This window comes from Monosiga brevicollis, genomic scaffold (assembly GCF_000002865.3).
Source record: "Monosiga brevicollis MX1 MONBRscaffold_12 genomic scaffold, whole genome shotgun sequence".
Lineage (NCBI taxonomy): Eukaryota > Choanoflagellata > Craspedida > Salpingoecidae > Monosiga > Monosiga brevicollis.
In genome coordinates this window covers 247,608-266,067 of record NW_001865049.1, presented here as the reverse complement: position 1 = coordinate 266,067, position 18,460 = coordinate 247,608, and the positions used below count along the sequence as shown (strand labels likewise).

At 55.5% G+C, this 18,460-nt stretch overlaps 5 protein-coding genes across 5 annotated transcripts; 3 read left to right on the top strand and 2 right to left on the bottom strand.

Moving 5' to 3' along the window:
• Positions 1-369: 369 nt before the first annotated feature.
• On the top strand, positions 370-6,640 carry MONBRDRAFT_8688 (uncharacterized protein; the record flags this gene model as incomplete). Its single annotated transcript, XM_001746373.1, has 4 exons — positions 370-1,228; positions 2,250-2,537; positions 5,556-5,683; positions 5,810-6,640. The coding sequence occupies 4 exons, from the start codon at positions 370-372 to the stop codon at positions 6,638-6,640; spliced, it is 2,106 nt and encodes a 701-aa protein (XP_001746425.1).
• Positions 6,641-7,145: 505 nt separating this feature from the next.
• MONBRDRAFT_37290 (uncharacterized protein) lies at positions 7,146-9,414 on the bottom strand. Its single transcript, XM_001746254.1, has 10 exons — positions 9,276-9,414; positions 9,041-9,159; positions 8,843-8,953; positions 8,648-8,712; positions 8,287-8,542; positions 8,072-8,170; positions 7,816-7,929; positions 7,618-7,711; positions 7,489-7,539; positions 7,146-7,370 (listed from the first exon to the last, which is right to left on the bottom strand). The coding sequence occupies exons 2-10, from the start codon at positions 9,128-9,130 to the stop codon at positions 7,327-7,329; spliced, it is 924 nt and encodes a 307-aa protein (XP_001746306.1). The 5' UTR covers positions 9,131-9,159; positions 9,276-9,414; the 3' UTR covers positions 7,146-7,326.
• A 1,057-nt stretch (positions 9,415-10,471) lies between these two features.
• On the bottom strand, positions 10,472-11,484 carry MONBRDRAFT_8686 (uncharacterized protein; the record flags this gene model as incomplete). The annotated part of the gene is made up of 2 exons (XM_001746253.1): positions 10,472-10,623; positions 11,322-11,484. 2 exons carry the CDS (start codon positions 11,482-11,484, stop codon positions 10,472-10,474), a joined length of 315 nt encoding a protein of 104 aa, XP_001746305.1.
• Positions 11,485-11,654: 170 nt separating this feature from the next.
• On the top strand, positions 11,655-14,095 carry MONBRDRAFT_25905 (uncharacterized protein; the record flags this gene model as incomplete). The annotated part of the gene is made up of 10 exons (XM_001746372.1): positions 11,655-11,792; positions 11,895-12,091; positions 12,267-12,342; positions 12,513-12,553; positions 12,637-12,709; positions 12,807-13,004; positions 13,104-13,208; positions 13,326-13,405; positions 13,545-13,749; positions 14,033-14,095. 10 exons carry the CDS (start codon positions 11,655-11,657, stop codon positions 14,093-14,095), a joined length of 1,176 nt encoding a protein of 391 aa, XP_001746424.1.
• Positions 14,096-15,455: 1,360 nt separating this feature from the next.
• On the top strand, positions 15,456-17,831 carry MONBRDRAFT_32632 (uncharacterized protein; the record flags this gene model as incomplete). Its single annotated transcript, XM_001746371.1, has 6 exons — positions 15,456-15,599; positions 15,693-15,946; positions 16,032-16,096; positions 16,181-17,424; positions 17,502-17,579; positions 17,661-17,831. The coding sequence occupies 6 exons, from the start codon at positions 15,456-15,458 to the stop codon at positions 17,715-17,717; spliced, it is 1,842 nt and encodes a 613-aa protein (XP_001746423.1). The 3' UTR covers positions 17,718-17,831.
• Positions 17,832-18,460: the final 629 nt, after the last annotated feature.

The window sequence follows — 18,460 nt, the reverse complement described above, 5'->3', positions numbered from 1 at the left end:
AGAGAGAGAGAGAGAGAGAGAGAGAGAGAGAGAGAGAGAGAGAGAGAAAAAAAAAAAAAAAATTGGCCCAGAGCCACGACAGAAGTGACGGGTACTTGTTATTCAAACCCTTGACGACGATTAAAATAGTATTTTACTTATCCAAGGAGGAAGACGTAGTCGTGTACGGACTCGTGCCCACAAACTCAATGCGTACACGCAGGCCCCGGTGACCTGCCTGCTGTCGTGCCCAGCGTTCCTCCACCTTTATTCCAGCGCACTGGCGTCCCCTCTGGCTTCTTGGAGATGCATTTGGTGGAAACCACTGAACACTTTTTTACTGTCAAATCAACATCAAGGATTTCACTTTTCGGTATCTCTCAAGCCATCATGGCCACCACGGACTCTACGACAATGCACGCCCACGGCCTTACGGCTAAGCGTCATGATCACCCATCTCCCCATCAAGATGCCCTGAAGCGACACCCACCACTCAACACCACTCGCAGGCGGTGCAAGCCGTACAGGTTTAAACACAAGTCGGACAATCGATTGGCGCCTCGTCACAACAAGCCAATCACGGTTGAATACCATGCCGCCTACATGCCTATGACCGTTTGGGCTCGGCAGGCATATGGCGTCGTTGACCCCGATGGCGTGTTGGACGCTCGAGATCATGACATGGCCATGGCCTGGAACAGAGCCCAAGCCATGCTGGTGCACGGTACACACATTGACCCTAGTCTCGTTCAAACCGTGCTGCAAGCTGATCCGTGCTTCAACATTGTGAAGGCCCACTTTCATCAGCTATTGCCGGGACAGGGACCTGGCTCCACCGTGCCGGGCGTGGCTCAGGAGGCAGACTGGCTTGACAGAGAACTTGAAATGTGGTATCTGCTGCCTTGCATTCGCTCTGGTCAGAACGCCTGCAACATCTTGATCGGTCATGTCTCGCAATGCCGTCCTTCACAACAACAACTAGAGCGGCTACTGGGCACCATGTACACCTTTCCCACCCGCTATCAGCTCATCATTCATGGCATTCTAACGTCCCTGACCGACGGGGTTCGGCGCACAGCCATTTCAACCACCCGGGCACAGTTTGTGGGTCGGGTGGTCCGGCTCTGCTTCATCTTGTTGCAGGTGTTGCCTCAGGAACATGAGTCCCTCACCATCGAGTTTATGCGCCACATCCGCCCAGCTGTGAATGACATTTTGGCCAACGGCGTCCCTGAACTGAAGTCGAAATGTGTGTTGTGATTGATCTTGTTACGTGCCCGAATTAACCCCAAAACCAAATTACATGCTCTAACACATTCCTCCTTTTATTTGACGTTCAGCATGACGGTCTGGTGGTTGGCTGTTCTGGCTTGCATGGTATGCGGGCCTGTGTCGGCGGTACCGCAACCCCTGTATTACCTGTCCGGCGTACGTGGTTGGGGTTCGGAGAACACTCGCATTCCCGTGTATCACGCCTCCGACTGGTGCACGGCCCCATGCACTAGGTCTATTTGCCGGCGGCGTTGGTGCAAGCGGGCGATCAAGGGTCGTGGTTACAATGGATTTGCCGAGCTAGGCGATCCGAAGGCGATTCGATTGGTGCCAGTGCTCAGGTGTTCTCCACTGACGACTCGGCATCTTGCACGGGTGCCAGTGGCCTGCTGGTCTTTGATGTGTTCAAGCGAATGTCTCAATGTGGCATAGGCGGTACAGACGGCGCCGTTCACCAGTATTTGGATCAGCGCGTCACCAGCGACAAAGGCGGTTCCTTTGCGGCTGCCATGGGTTAGGAGACAATGCCCAAGCAGGTGGACGTGACCAAACACACCACGCGAATAGTTGACTTATAATCACCCCTTCGGGCCGGCATGCCGACAACACAGACCCACATAATCGAAGTAACACCCCTATCATCACGTGTATTATGCTGCTGACTATGATCACCTCGGGACGCCGACGGATGATCTGGAACTTTAGCGCCCGTCAACACTTGAATGGTCGGACTGGCTAACAGGCATCACCCTGACAGACACACCTGGCACTGGCGTCGTATCGGCCATGGCGGTGAAAAGTCAGGATACCAGCGAACCGGTACTGTACATTCAAGCCCCACCTTCCGCTGACTACCAGTACCCTCGCACTTACTCAGACAAGCGAGACCGTTCCCAAGTTTTTGACACTGACGTCCCATACCACGGAAGGCGAAGTGGCTTTGTTTGTGTCGGCCATCACGCATCAGTCCGCTATTGATTGGCCTTTGACATCCGCAGATGCACTGCATTTACAGGCCATGTATGACGGGCTGCAGCCAGCTATCACCCTCTACACGACCGGGCGACCTGCAACGGTTTACAAACGGGCCGATCCAAGTATCGAAGGCACGCAGCAAGTCAAGTTGGGCGTGGGACCGGTCACCACTTATGTGCCAGTCCCGAATGGCTTTGGCGCTGCCAAGCAACTGCGCGTCGCTTATTCTCAAATTAGTTCAAACATCACAGGTGGCGAGTGGTCTGTGTATCACCACACAGTGGATTCAGATGACCTGGCAGTCGTGGCTGGTATGGGCAACTTGAGCCTGACTACGCACTACATGGGTAGTCTGATTGTATTGCAGTCTTCCACACCCACAACCACCACACCACCCGTGCCACTGTCATCGCCAAACATGTTTGTGGACGTGTCGGCGTATGGTTGACTTCTTGACAATTGATTGAGAACGGCCATTCTTTTTATTGGTCCGTCCGCTTCCACAAGATGCCCAACGTACATGATGTCGAGGACATGAAGGCGAGGTATCAACGTGACCGCCGTTTGTTCCCGTTCACGTTGTGCTTCACGGATATGGTCTGGCTTTTGCTGACATTTTGTGAGCAAGCAAGCACGCAAACAAGGCGCAAACAAGGCGCAAACAAGCTGGCACGTTGCTCGGCAACTGGTTGGGGGAGCTGAGATCCATCTGGTCTGTGCTATCTGATTGGCATCTGAAGCACTGGACTGCCGGTCAGGCGCTTGACCCTTGCCTTTTTGACTCTTTTTTTTTTTTTTTTGGACTTCTTCTTCACCTCTCAAATCTTGTCGGCTTGATAATGACATGCTCATTCGTCGGGTTCTCGAGGCAAAGGGGGTAATAGCGGCAAGAAAGACAGTTCTCGTGCAGGGTGCCCTGGTACGGGTTTGTGAACGCTGGTATCCGCCTTCAAGTTGCCAACGTTGACGAGCAATCGGCCTTGATGCCATCAGACACTCAACTGATTTATGTCCGCCCAAATGAGAGTTGTTCAAAAGGGGCTCAAAGGTTCGTCGAGCAATTCGTGCGCAGGGTAGGTGTGGCCGCCAAGCAACGTCAGGAGCTACATCCTGTTGCCGGCTTAGCCCCGGGGATACGAGTGGTCGATATGCGCTGCGCTGGCCCACTCTCCAGAGTCTAGCCTTGACGCCTTTTGGTCCTACTCCCTCCCTGGGGTCCATCGTGACAACTTGGTCCAATTGATCGTGGTCATCTGGGTCCCAAGCCCACCAGGACGGGAGTGGGAGGTGTCACCAAGCTTCAAGAGATCAAGTCCGGGCAACGGAGCGGTGGGATGTCCTGTTGTCCTTTGCAAATTGCTTTTGAGCAGGATCCCGTTGGCCTGGATGGCATGCATGTCTCTTTGGAACGGTTGCTCTCGTGGATGTAAGAAAGGGCCGAGTGGTCACCTCTTGTCCGCGGAAGAATCACCATTCCGAGATGGCGCGGAACAGCGTCGGGGCCACCCCATGTTGGTCACGACGACAAGTCTTGTTGCTGCTATTCGAGGGCAAGCAGAGGACGAGTCCACAGGTGACGTTCAAAGATACGCACGTATGCAGGAGGGCAACATTGGCGCGGGAAGCTGGTTGCAAGGGGTCAGAGGTCGAGCTCCTCGCTGAGCAATCCATCACCGCGGGTTGGGTCAGAGGCAACAAGCTTCATGCCAGCCCGCGTGCCAAGCGTAGCGCGGTCGATCTGGGGTTCGCCCACCGGGCCAACGGCTCCCCACTGCCAAAGTCTTGCCGACCCCCCTTTGATCCTGGCAAGCCACTCCAGCACACCCTGCCTGCTCACTACCATACCATCAATGGGGTGCGCGAGCCCCAGCCAAACGGGAGGAATCTTCATGTCCAACGCGAGTTTGACGTGTGCGCGACAGCTGCGGTCACATCTACTCCACTCGGCGCTTTGAATCTTCTACCTCTTCCTTGGAATGAATGACCCACCACTGGCGGAGGAGAACACACACACACACACACACACACACACACACACACGCACACACACACAAGAAAAACGGCGCTGGCGGTGATGGAGCGGACACAACTCTACCGGCTGCCCCGCGACCCTTGCGGTTGGTTGGCCCTTTGAAACCTTTGAACGATGATGACATTGTATCCTTGTACCACCACCACCGCTTGGGGGCCGTTTGGGGCAGGGGTGAAGCACCTGCACCCCCCGCGCGTAAACCGGGACAACCGTTCGCCTGACATACCAATCACCACACAGACAGACGCACAGAACGCAACGGGCTCCACGGGCTTCACGATCAAGCATACCACCAGCCCCGACCCCTACACAACCCTCTTTGTCCCCCCAGCCACCAGCCGTCGTCGCATGGCCGCAAGCATGCTTGCTCAATTGCCTGCATGCACGGTTGACGTGTTCGCCTCTTCGTTGATGGGGGTGCGGGTCTGGCCAGTGTCGTTCATTTACGTGATCATGTCTCCTCCTACTCACTCCCACCTCACCTCGAGCCAGCCTTGTTGTCTGGTTGATCTTGGTCGTTCGTCGCAGATTGTCATGTGACTGGGAGTATGACTCGGGTGTCCTTGGCGCTTTGCACGGCAACCAGTCAAGTGTCAAGTGTCCCTTTTCCCGTCAACGTTCCTGCGCGTGCACCGCCCAAGCGGTTGCCTTCCTTGCCCTTGTCACAAAGGGTCACCGATTTGCGTCAGACCAGGCAACCGCCGCGCTGCACGGCACCCGCCCCAGCACAGGCGCGTATCATTCCCCTTGCTTGACCCACGCACGACGCCCTCCACCTGTTGGTGTCAACGCATCAAATGTCCTGCTGGCATTCAGATATGCCGAGCCCGTTGTGGACAGTCGACAAAGGGGTCACCGGGTCAACCTCTAGCTCTCCATCACACTGTCCACCAACCAGTCACAAGGGAATCATCCTTCTGCCTGTCATCCCCCACCTGACTCATCACTCCCCTCCGCTCGCCCCCCGCCCCAGTTCCAGTTCCAAGTCGTGCGCTTTGGTTGTTGGCACTGTGAGCCCGTTGTCGTGGAGTCACGCTGGTCGTCAACCTCAGCTGCAGTTTCCCACCCCCGTTGTCGCGAGCGACCGAGTGAAAAGCAGGACACCAGCCCGCTGGTCATTCAAGTCAGCCTTGCACGTCACAGACAAGACCAAGTGCATCCCACCTTGCATTGACGCCTTTCACCAGCTCGCCTTGTCCAACCCTGACCGTTGCCAGCGAGCATCTGCATCCATCAACCATCCCACCGCCTGAGAAATAGCGCCGGCGCCATTCATAAACCAGTTCATTTTCCACAGTCACCTCTCCGGCTCAGACAACCCTTCCCCCCGTCCTCGCTGCCATGGCCGTGATCAACTCCAGTGCTCTCTTCGACGAGCTGCCCGAGCCAGCTCGACAGTGCTTGGAAAAGGTGGCCATGCTTCCGGTATGCAATCAGACAGCACAACCGTTTTGTTTCAATCGATGTTGCCGCACCAGTCAACCATTGATCAGCCAGCCTCTCGCGTTCTGATGCTCACACCTATTCCTCGCCTTGCATTTGCTCTCGCAGAAGGAAGTGCTCATGAACCATCGCGATCAAGTGGTCCGCCAGATGGCGTCGCTGCAAGCCTACGCGCTACACGCCCACAGCACCAGCGCGACACCCTCGTCCAGTGCGCCGTTGGCGCGGATCTTGGGCACCCTGGTCACAGTGCAGCGGCCGTCTCCGTCCCAAAAGACTTGCCTGGACTCCCCTTCCCACCTCATGTCCGCCAAGCGTGGCCACAACGATCAAGAGAATGCCCCACCCACGACCGATGAGGCCGGCAGTTCCACCCCGCCCCTCAAGCGTGTTTGCTTCGAGGACGCTGTGAACAAAGCCGCCCCCCTGCCCCAGTCCACCAGCCTAGCTGCTGACCTCCACAGCGCACTCCGTCGTCTCAATACACGCCACACCGTCCTCAAGGCTGCCTTGGTGCTCAAAGCCGTTGCGCAAGCACAACGCGACGCAGCCCAACAACGCCAATCCCAGGTCGATGTCCTTTGCCAGCGCTTGGACATGTTGCACGCCGAGCGCGAGGATCTCCGCCACATGCTGCTGCAATTCGAGACGCGCTACCACCAGCACAGCACAAGTGCCACATCCTTTCTCGCCATCCCGGCGCAAGAATCCTGGGAGCGAGCTTATCAAGAATATGATCACATCAAAGCACTCCTCGCACAGACAGACCAGCAACTTCACCAGCTCGGTCACCAAACCTCAACTCGACCCACACATGCCTCGCAAGTTCGCCCAGACCTACATGCCACAACCCTGCCCGCCCCAAAGTCCGATCTCTACCAAACCCAAACTAGCGTGCTGGTAAAGCCCATTGCCCGCCGTGCGCCGGCTCCTGTTTGATGCGCACAGACACGCCTCTGAGAACCAGCAAGAAAAAGCTTCCCCTACTAGCAAACTGGACCGTAATAATAATAATAACTATGATGAAGGCTGTAATTCGATCTCGAGGAGGAGCTCTGCGGGTCACGGGCCCTGTATCTTCTCCGTCATTCCCCGACCCCAGCCACCATGCATTCAATTAGTTTTGTGTTTTCCTTTCCCTGGTGCCATGTGGCTGTGAGGTTGCAAACTTTTGTTTTGCGCTGTGCTCAAAACCAGAGTTTGTGCTTCAGCCCCATCTGATATATTATATGATGTAACTGACATGTGAGATGATATCAAGAATTGTAACAACCAGCTCGGCTTGATGTTCTTCGTCCCCTTGCGCTTGTCTCGAGTCAAGTCTTGATACCCTCGATGAACTGCGTCGATTTTCGTGATCGATGAGAGCGCGCTTAAATTCATTCTGACAACCCGGCTGCTTTTTTTTTTGTCCGAGTCCCAAAACCGACGGCGATGCTCATTTCCCTTTGCGGGTCGATTGCTCCAAGAAGAATCAGAAAACAAGACACGAAAAACGGACCGGATACGTGGGGGCTCTGCCTGGCCGGACACACACGCAGTCGTTTAATAAACACGGCTGAGAAGAAACAAACATATTCTTACACAATGTCATTAGAGCTATAAGTCCTGATCCCTGGGTCTGCTCAAGCTTGCTTGAAATACTGCTCCTGAAGCGCCTTCCACACGACTACAGAAAAAGGAGAGAAAGAGTGCCGCATTGCAATGATGAGGCCGGGGCATGAATACAAGCTCGGACAAGGCAGGCGGTCTTGTCAAGCAAACCCCAAGAATTGACGACGACGAACCTGAGAACATCATGCCTTGCAGGCCGTTGGCCAAGATGCGCGTCTGGAGGCCTACATCAATCATTCACCATGAACCGAGAGGCGTGAGCGGTGTCTCGCGCACAGGCTGAGGGTTGTGCACAATCGTACCGCGGAACATGAGACCGGCAATGCCGTCCTTGGCAATGACACCCTTGACTGCTTGCATGTATGTGATGGACTCGGTTGCCGCCTGCTTGGCCACCTAAAACAATCAAGAGGCGCGCCATAATTTTCGTCATTACGAGATGAGTGTCAACTCCACATTGTGCTTGCGCGGGATGATCAACTTCACAAACGATCGCATACCTTGGTGACGCGAATCGAGTTGGAAACGGTATCCGAGACGACTGAGGCACAAAAGCCAATGCCCGCATTGCGGGCAAACTTGCCCCAAACACCTTCTTGTTGCGGAATGGACTCCTGCGCATGGGCATGCGTAGTGAGAAAAAACATTATCAAGGCCAGTATCAACAGACGCACATGCGCATACACATATCGACAGACACAAGACAAGCAGGGTGCGATGGTGGGCGAGAGTCGGCACTGCACCAGGAGGACACACCTGGAGAATGTTGAAAGTTGCAAACCAGGGGTAGTGGCCCGCAAAGGTGGCGGACATGGCAGCCAGGGCACCGTGGTACAGGACACCTGGTCCACCGACCTACGAAAATTCAAAGCAAGCCGACCACAGAGCCGCTCCATGAGTGGGCGAGCATGGTTTGACTAGTTGTGGCAACGCGGCCAAGCGCTGGGCACGTGAGGGGAACAGGGTCGTACGCGAATCTTGGCGCCAAGCTTGGAAAGACCCTGTTTGCCCTCGACTTGCATGATGGTTTTGCAGGTATCGATGGGCATGAGGAAGACGCGCCAGAAGGCAGCAGCACCAGAGGCGGCCACCGTCTTGACGCCCACCGGCAGGGAAGCCGTGACCTCGTATGAGTCCAAGAGGGCCAGAGTACCGGCGTTGGCGGCCGTGTCACCAAAACGGGCGAGAGGGCCCTGGGCCAAGGCGGGCAGCAGGCCTTGATAGAATCTGAACAAATCAAGTGGCATGAGCCAAAGAAAGAGCCCGTGGCGGTGCGGCAAATGGCACTTTAGCCAAGGCTTGGCACAGGGGCACCGCGGCAGTAGCACTCACCGCAGCACGCCGCCTTCAGCATAGAGGGTTCGGACGACGGCACGGAGGCTTCCACCGTTGCGGTACTGTCAAGCGAGATTCGAAAAAGGAAAGGAGGTCAGAGGTTGAAAAAGAAGGGGAAGGGCATCGGGGGTTGGACTTGGTCAGGATCTGGCTTTGAAATGGAGATCGAGATGGAGGGGACAGTTGCCTTACCTGGTAGTTCATGATGGTTCGCAGCCAGAGGAGGGAGACAACCTGGACCCCCATGGCTGCAGCGCCTGCGGCACCACCGCCCATGGCACGCTTGCCTGCCTTGGCCAGTACCTGTGATCAACCGCATGCCCCAGTCATGTGAAAGCAAACGTGAGCAGGAGCGGCACATGTGGTGTGGGCAGCGTGAGAAGGGCCTACCTGGGAGAGCTCAGGCTTATTCTTCTGTTCCTCGATCGAAGCGGCGATGAGGCTGCGCATGCGCAGGGTGGGAGTGGGTTGGGCTGCCATGGCTACTAGTTCCTAGTGTGCTAAGAGCTCTGACGGCCGCCGATGGCGAAAAATGTGCAGGCACGCGTGAGTGGCTCGAGGACACACAAGAAAAAAAAATTGATGGGACCACTGGCAGCCAAGGTGGGCGGACCCGCAAACGTACAACGACAAGCAAGATAAAATGGCAGGCAGTAATCCGAGTTCATGTATCCGCAGACGCCAGACAGCCAAGACGGGTCAACCAGCAGGCAGCAGCAGCCGATGAGCAGGTCAACAGGGGCGAGTAGAGGGGGATCCGCGGCTCTTGCACAGTGGGAAAATGACAACGGTGCGGTCGAGCAAAAAATAAAAAAATAAAAATAAAATGCAAAATGGTGTTAACGTGTCGTCATTCGCAAAACATCCAAAAAAAAAAATCGAAGAAGAAGTAAGAGGCAAAGAGATGAGACAGACAGAACGTGCAAGGCCAGAGGGAGGGGGGATTGGTTCAATACAGATAGTGAGAAACGAAAGCTATTTAAGAGATTTTAACTGAGTGAGAATGATTTTCAGAGAGAGAGAGAGAGAGGGAAGAATGTGTGGGGTGGTGAGTCGTGTGTGTGGGCTCCGGTTGTTGTGGTCGAAAAAAAAAATAACAAGAGCAGCAGCGACATGGCAGCGCGGATGTGTAGGCGGCGGAGGAGGGGGCATTCAGAGGCCAGAAGGACAAGGGTGGTAGAGAGACGGCGCCCTGCGGGCGATTGTCATTCCAGCGTGGCCTCGCGAGTTTGGACTTGCGTCGCGAGCTGATGTACGTGTATGTGTATGTGTATGTGCATGTGTATGTGAATGTGAAGCAGCTGCTTCAAATGACGACAGATGATCCATCCCGCATTCCTCGAGGCAAACGGCAAGGGATCTGTGCGAGGGGTGTCTGTGATCTCGATCCCACCCCAGGTCTCTTCTTTCTTTCTGAACACGCAGACGGCAGAGCATGATATTGATTCATGCACAGCGAAGGACCTCTGCCCTTTTCCTTACTGTTGCAATCCCTCATGGTGCGTCAACTTGTATTGATTGATACGTTGGATATGGTCGTCATGCTAAAGTCGTCGATCTACAGCCGCCCATACCTTGGTCTGGAGCCCAATGCCTCGCCAACTTGTGGTCATCCCCCCCACCCCATGTGGTGGCACTGCCATTCGAAGAACACTGTCCGTCACGAAGGCTTTTGAGTATTGCCCATTTAGCCTGCAGGCACGTGGAGCTTGTTTATTTGTATTCGGTTACGTCCTCTTTTTTGTGGAGCCTTCCACCGTGTCGACGGTTATACTCGTTTTATGGTGTGCGGTCAAGGCTGCGGCTGTGCCTGAATGCTGGTCAGGAGAGCGCGGCGCGCAGAAAGCGAACCAGAAGCAGAAAAGCAGACGAGACGGGGAAGCAGGCAGAGGCGATGGATGACGTTATGCGGGCTGCCGTTTGGGCAGATGATGATCGTATGATGATGCCACCAAACACGGTGTATTCAAAAGCTGGAGGATCGCAAAGGGAGGTGTGGGCATTGCGCAGTATTAGGTAATAGCGGTGGTTGAAGCATAACATTGTGTGCGCTTTCGGTGGCAATCAAAGTGTGATGTTTTGTCAGACTTTTGGAGCAAATGTCGTAATCGAACAGCCTTCTGAAACAGATGTTGTATGCGAATGGACAGCTTGTTTACAACAGATGTTGTGGTTGCTGACAAATGGCTGTTGTCATCCAAATAATCGATGGTTGACAACGGCACACACAGCAGTTCAACAAACTGCAATAACCCTCAAAGTAAATACATAAACTGTACACCTAGTCAGTGCTAAACATAATGACTATCTTCGAAAAGTTTGTAATATGCGTATATAACAGTGTTGTCAGCAAAAGTGTTTCAGGTTTTCTGGACTGCAAGTGTATCTCTGCCTGGGTTTCTGCATTTTAAGCAACCTCTATCAACGTCACACTCACAATTTCCCTCTCTGATTTAAAGCTACTTTTACTAAGCCCTATATTCAAATCTCTCCTCAATCTCTACCGAAACCTTCCCCCAATCCATCCTCTCTGCCTCCACCACCTGCCCAAGCTAGCCCCTCTGAGCGCCGAGCACTTCAAAAGTCGGGGGACGCAGGGAGGCGCGCTCACAAGGCCTGAAATCCTGATTGATGGTGAGGCCGAGATCCCTCGCACGCCATTATTGCCGACCTGTGGCTGTGTGCAAGTGCAGGAGGATGAGGGAGATGTGTCGGGTAGAGACGCCTCCGTGGTGCGCCGCGGATAATGATACGTCTGACCTCTTGTTCGCTGCCAGCCCTCGTGTTTTGCCCCCAGGCTCGGACGTCCCTGATGCTGGTTGCGGCGACGGCATGACGGTTCGCTGTCCACAGCAATCGCCATGAACGACTCGCAAGCTTTGGCCCACCAGGGCAGTCTTTTTGATCAAAAAGGAGGTTGGTTCTTTGGGACCGAGGCGACATGCAAATAAAAGTGACGCTCTGAGCCCTCCCCTTTTCAACGACGTGCTCTGCCCGCTGCTTCATGTCCCATGTAGGTGGCGGTGCAGCCACCAACTTTCGCGTGGCGGTGCGCGTGCGCCCCCTCAATGCCCGTGAAGCAAGCGCGCGCAGCCCAACCTGCGTCCTTCTTGAATCAGAGAAGACACTCACCATCAACAACGTAAATGCAAGCCTCGGCCATGATTCCTGGTCGGGTTTTGCAAGTCTTGGAAATTTCCACTGATTTTTTTTTAATTCTATTGGTGGGGGTTTTTTCGCGTAGCTCAACGCTGGGGAGCGGCCAATCTCGTCATCCACACCAACCGAACACCGCTTCGTCTATGATCGAGTCTTTGGACCCTCTGCATCGCAGTCAGACCTCTACGCTACCGCTGTCCGCCCAATCGTCTCCTCCGTGCTTCAGGGCTACAATGGCTCGGTCATTGCATACGGACAAACTGGCACCGGCAAAACCTTTACGTATGCATTCCTTCAACCCCCGCTTCCCCCCTCTCACGCAATCATGCCCGCGGACAAGACGGAAATGAGTCAACCACAAGCGACTTGAAAAAAAAAAAAAAGATTCAGCCCTCGTATCAAAACTCAGCGTTTGTCCCCGCCCCTGCCACCCTGGTCTACCCTACAACCGCCATAGGATCGAGGGTGCTCTAGAAGGGGAGCAGCGTGGTGTTATCCCTCGTGCTGTTCAGGACATCTTCACTCATATTCAGGTACGAGTCTTGACTCTTCGCTCTCACCGATCACTGCCGACCTCGCGAGCAGGCCAGCAACCGGAACACGAGGCGGGCACGCTGGTTGTCCGTAAACTCATCTACTTGCTGCCCCTTTCTGTATGCAATGCCACGACAAACCCAAGGATGCACACCAAGAAGGCTCGCAGTACTTGGTGCGCGTTTCCTATCTCCAGATTTACAACGAAAAGTGCGTTGGACCTCTTACCCGCCTAACCTTTGCATGGTGCCAAACGGAATCCATGGTGTGCTTGATGGCCAATGTGCGTTTAGAATCTCGGACCTGCTACAGCCCAGCAGTGATGCCAACTTGCGGATCCGCGAGCGCGGCAATGGCGAACCCTATGTTGAGGCACGACCTATTTCACCTCTTTGTCCGTCCGGTGTCCTCTATTCCCCCTGGCTAACCAGTGGGTATATCTGGTGCCTTTTTTACTGCGCAGGGACTGAGTGAGCATGTGGCCCGTCGAGCAGAGGACGTTTACAAGCTTCTTGCTGCTGGCAAGAATCAACGCGTTACCAACAGCACCAGCATGAACCGCGTCTCTTCCCGTAGCCATGCCGTCTTTACCATTGTTGTCGAACATTCCAGCCAGCGCGCGGGCAAAGCCGGAGGCAATGTCGTCACCATTGGCAAGCTGGTATGACTTTTTGACGAGCCACGCGATGAGCTTTCTTCGTGCATGTGGTTCATTGGTGTGCTCCCTCTATACCATCTCATCGTGAGCACTGTCTCCCAGCACCTCGTGGACTTGGCAGGCAGCGAGCGATTCGAGGCCAGCTCCAACGAGAAGCACCAGAAGGAAACTGCCAACATCAACACATCCCTCTCCACCTTTGGCAAGGTGTGCCGTGTCTTTGCTTCCCCAGACCTCTCATCCAGGCATCATCCGGTCGCCGCCTCGAGCATGCATGCTCTCCTCATTGACTGGTTCACGTCTCTCCGATGGCGCGTGTCACAGGTGGTTTTATCTCTGACCTCCAAGCATCACCGCCATGCCCCCTATCGTGATTCAAAGCTGACGCGCATTCTGCAAAACACGTGTGTTTGCTTGCACTCGACCCGCCGCTTGGCCGCTCACGTCGCCCCCTGATTTTCTGTGTTCCTCCTCATTTTCCTCCAATTTACTGCGTCTGCTTTTTTTGGTTCTTGCTTTGGGGTCCTCGGGGCATTCCGATAGCCTGGGCGGAAACTGCATGACCACGATGATCACTACCGTGACCCTGGCCGCCATCAATTATTTGGAGAGCCTGGCCAGTCTCAAATTTGCGAGTCGCGCTCAGCATGTCAAGAACCACGCCATTCTCAATGAGGACAAGGACGAGCAGGCCCTGCTTTCTTCTTACAAGACTGAAATCGAGCGGCTGAAGGCTCAGCTAGCCAAGGTTTGCCCCCCCCCCCCCCTTCTGATTTTTGATCCTGCGCAAAGCAGGCCCGGCGTTCAAATGTCTCACAGCAAGCGTGCTCGTACGCAGCAAAGCGCCCAAATGGCCAATGGCGAGGGTGACCGGCTGGCCCAGTTTTCTCAGCGGGCCAATCACGAAAAGAGTGCCATTGTCTCCGAACTTGTCAAGCAACAAGAAATGGTCCGTGCCCAATCGCCGCCCTTGCCCTTGCACTCGCGTGCTCGCCTCATATGACAACCTCACCGCCGCTGGTACGGCATAGGCGGAGCGCGTGCAACGTGAAAAGGAGGAGCTAGCAGCCAAAATTGCAGAGATGGAGGTTTGATTGAGCCATCGTGTTCATGCGCCGTCTATGCCCCAATACTTGGCTCTTTTGGAGAAGCTAGCCAACTCACCCTGTACCACAATGCTGAATAGGACATGATGCTTCAGGGCGGCCAGCCGATTGAAGAAACTGAGGAGTTTCAACAAGCCATCACGCGCGAGCGCGAGCGCCTTCAACAGGTGAATTTTCCCAACACCTACAGCTCTGGTGTTCATGCCCACGAGGCCTTGTATTGGGTGAGGCGCCTTTCGTTGCATACATGTTCTGACTTGCAACATGTCCTGCAATGCGCGATTTACGATCGCAGGAACACGAGACACAATCTGCTGCCGTGCAGGCTGAGCGCCGGCGACTCGCACAGGAAAAGGCCATGTTCGAGCGCGAGCGCCAAGCGTGGGAGCAGCAAAAAGCGGTTAGGCCCCCTTGAGTCACAAGGCTGCTGTTGACACGGCGTGCCACCAACCTCATCTGAGTCTGCGTTTGCCATTCCAGTTGCTGACTTCGCAGAACTTGTCAGCTCAGCTTAACCTCGCATCATCAGCGGCCGATAGTGGATCTCCTTCGCGGGATGGTTCACCCGCACAAGCACCCCAACTTGCCACCTCCAGCCAGACAGCCCCACCGGTTCGGGCCATCTGTACGTTTCATCGCAATCGGCGAGCCATTGATGCCTCATTACATCTACCTCCCGTACCTGCGGTGTTGGTGTTGGTGCCCGTGCCGTGGCCATCCTTGATCGCTTTCCTCCCAATTCCTCGTCCCCGATGAGCGCTTCACCCTCATTGACATATGCTTCCTTCGAAACGTGAACCTTCTTGTCACGCGTAGCCGCCGGCAAGGTCTTGGCACCCCCAACGGCCCAACCCTCGTTTGCCCAGCGCCCTCCCGCTTCAGCCCAGGCCTGGGCGGCGCCATCCTCCAGCCACACGACGACGAGAAGCATGAGCCCCCGCGCTCCGGCTGGGCCACGGCCGACGAGCTCACGACTGCGACGAACAAGTGCTTCTGATGCTGCCAACTCCCAAGGTAGGCACAACTCCTGCTTGCTTCAGTGCAGACCCCCGGTAAACACCAATAGACTGGTCTGCTCACCGCCATCTCGCAGAATTTCGCCAACCCACCCCACCGAGTGAGCCAGTCAGCCGACGTAGCTCGCGCCGAACTCCCCTTCGCGGGTCTCCCGGCCTTGCCAGCCCAAGTCCCACCCTGGCTCCGTTGGCACGCGATTCTCATTCGGTGGCGGCGCTGGAGCAAGAACACGCCGTGCTTCGGTGCGATTCATACGTTGCTCTGCGCTCTTTTGGACGTGATTGATCAGTCAACCTCTTCTCACTGCGCCACATATTGACTTGCTTAATGAATGTTCAGCAACGTTTGGAGCAGCTCGGAATCTTCGGAATCTGACAGTGATGAGGATGTTGAGGTACTCCGGCCCGGTAATAAGCTGGAAGCCCGTGGCTACGTTGCCGTTACGCGCGACGACTTTGATTCCAGCGACGAGGAAGTGCGTGCCCGAGCGCTTTTCCCTTGAGGTTTGCCATGCACACACGCTCCGTCTCATCTGCGAACCACCCCATCCATGGTCGGATATGCGCAGATCCATGACGCTGATCAACCTCCAGTGGGGCTGGCTACATCTCCCATGGCTACGCCTGAGCGTCATCGCCCGAGCCTCCGAGCCTCCGGCAAGCCGCAGGGACCGGCTGGTGTTGTCCGACCAAATCAAGGAGCACCCGCGCCTCAATTTGACCGCCACCAACAAGCAGCTCTAAGTCAGGCCCAACAGCTGTATCACAACCGCCGCCTGCGCGCTACAGGCACACAGCCAACCCCTGCCGGCCCATCCCCACGGTGCGCGGCTCCGCAGCTACGACTGCCCTATATCTTCCCTTTGCTTGTTGGCTCATTTTCTTCCACTCGCATCGATTTGTCGCAGTCTCAACCCCGAGCCCCAGGGGGTGGTGTCCCGCGGCCCCGTGACCTCTACCGAGTCGAATGATGGTCAGTTTTACTCACCTATCGCTGTTTTCCATGCATGCCTTGCTGCTCTGTTCCGTGTTCTCATGTGTGGCTTCTTTGGCTCAGTGGATAGTTCGACTCGGGATGCGTTGGACAACTATGCCCGACAGCTCATGGACCCGACGACCGGAATTGCCACCAGCACAAAGCGCATCCGACTTCAAGCTTACCGCAATGTTTTCACTGGCGCCGACGCCGCGGGTTGGTTCATGGCCAACATGGAAGGCGTAGCCACGCTTAAAGAAGCGCAAGAGGTGGGGCAGCAACTCATCGACGTGGGCATCATCAAGGTTGTGCGCTCAGGCTCCGATGCCCCTGGATTTGTGGTCTCGGACACGGCTCTCTTCGCCTTTCGCGCGCGAGCAGGAACCATGGACGGCATAGCCGACTCGGCGGCCTCCCGACCGGGCAGCGCCCGACCTGCATCTGCACGCAGTACACGCGTCGGCCGCTCTCGAGTCGGCTCAGCGGCCAGTGTCCGCTCCAACCTGAGTGTTCTTTCCCTTGAAAGCACGATGGGGCATCGCTTTGACGATGAAGCTGCCAACTTTGCGTCATCGCCGCCCCTCCATGCCGCTGCCGCTCAGGGTGATCTGGTCGCCATCAAACAGCTTCTGCCCCTTCACTTTGTGGATGAACTCGACTTGGCCGGCCGCACCCCCTTGATGTATGCTGTTCTCACAAACAAGCCCCGCGTGCTCCGCACCATTCTTTTGGCCGGGGCTGACTTGAACCAACAGGATGACAAGGGCAACACGGCGCTGATCTGGGCCACGTGTCGCGGTGCGCGCGAGGCTGTTAAAATTCTGCTGAAAGAAGGGGCTGATGTCGAGCTGACTGACCAGGAGCAGCGCTCGGCGCTGCATTGGGCTTGCAAAATTAAGCGTGTGGACATGCTAGCCACTCTTCTCCCCTATGCCTTCAAGGCTATATTGGACTTGCAGGACCAGGAGGGCTTGTCGGCTTTGCACTGGGCTGTCCTTTGCCAACGAGAGGAACATCTCATTCTGCTGCTGGAGCGCGGCGCCGACCCTCGTCTTGGCGACCGGCACGGTCGAACGGCTCTCCATTACAGCATCACTCAACGGGCGCAGGCTTGCTTCACACGACTCCTTAGCGAGTGTCCAGAAGTCCTCAACTTGGCCGATGCTCAGGGTCGCACGCCGCTCCACGTCGCCGTGGCTGAGGCTCCACTGACCTTCATCGCCGCCCTCTTGTCTCAACAACCACTGCAACTGAATCCTGCGGACGATCGAGGCACCACCCCTCTCCATTGGGCCTGTGTTAGCAACCGCACAGAGGCCTGCCAGGTATGTGAGCGTGGTATCTGTAACTCACGGCAGGAGGAACAAACACGACGCTCATTGAGGGTTGTGCCCCCCCCCAGGCTTTACTGGCAGCCGGGGCTGATGCGAACATTTGTGATCATGCTGGCAAGACACCCTTGCAGTATGCAATTGAAAAGGTTGGTATTTAGATCTCGCATGTGTCTCACATGTGTGTCCCAGCGGTACTCACGTGCTTCCCCGTGGCGATCATGTCATAGAGCAATGCTGCCTGTGTGGCATTGTTGCAACAGCACGCTCAAGCCACACGAAGATAGCAATGCGCCCTGCATGGCTCCTCTGTCTGAGAACGACGTTCTTTGGTGTTATTTATTGACATGTTTACATGCTAAGTGCTAACTAACTATGACCAGCAATTGAAATCATCTGCCAAATCATTGAAAGCACAATTAAATTTTGCCGCGACAGCGACTTGAGCCCAGACCTGGGCTACGTGAGTTGTCGATAGCTCACATGTTATAAAACGTCAGCACGCAGAGGCCCGTGGGCAAACGCGAGAGGAAAATGGCGGTGGGTATCGAGCCGGAACAGTCTTTTACAGAAAGCGCTTGAAAGTATCCACAATCTCATCAAAGGTGGGGCGATGGTCCGGATCATCATACCAGCAGGTTTGCATCAGCTCGGCGGCCCACTGCGCAAAGTGTCGCAAAAAAACCAAACAGCGGATGTAGGTGTGAGACGGCGTGCCAAAAATTCAAGGCAATGCAGCAGGAGCAGCCACTAGCAGGAGACGCACCGTAGGCAAGGAGGCTGTCGGCTCGAGGCGCTTGTTGCTTTCCAAAAACTCGAGGACCTGTAGCGTCGGCCCAAGTGGTAGCATCGTCAGCAAGCATAGGGCCACCACAGTCAGGCCAGTCTGAAAGTTGGCGTACCTCACGGCCCTTCATGCCGCTGTACGGTTTGGCACCGTGGTGATCACCCTCCCACAGCGTGACGCCAAAAGACCAAACGTCGCTCTGTGCATGCAACCAAAAATATCCGCAAACATGGCAGAGAGCAT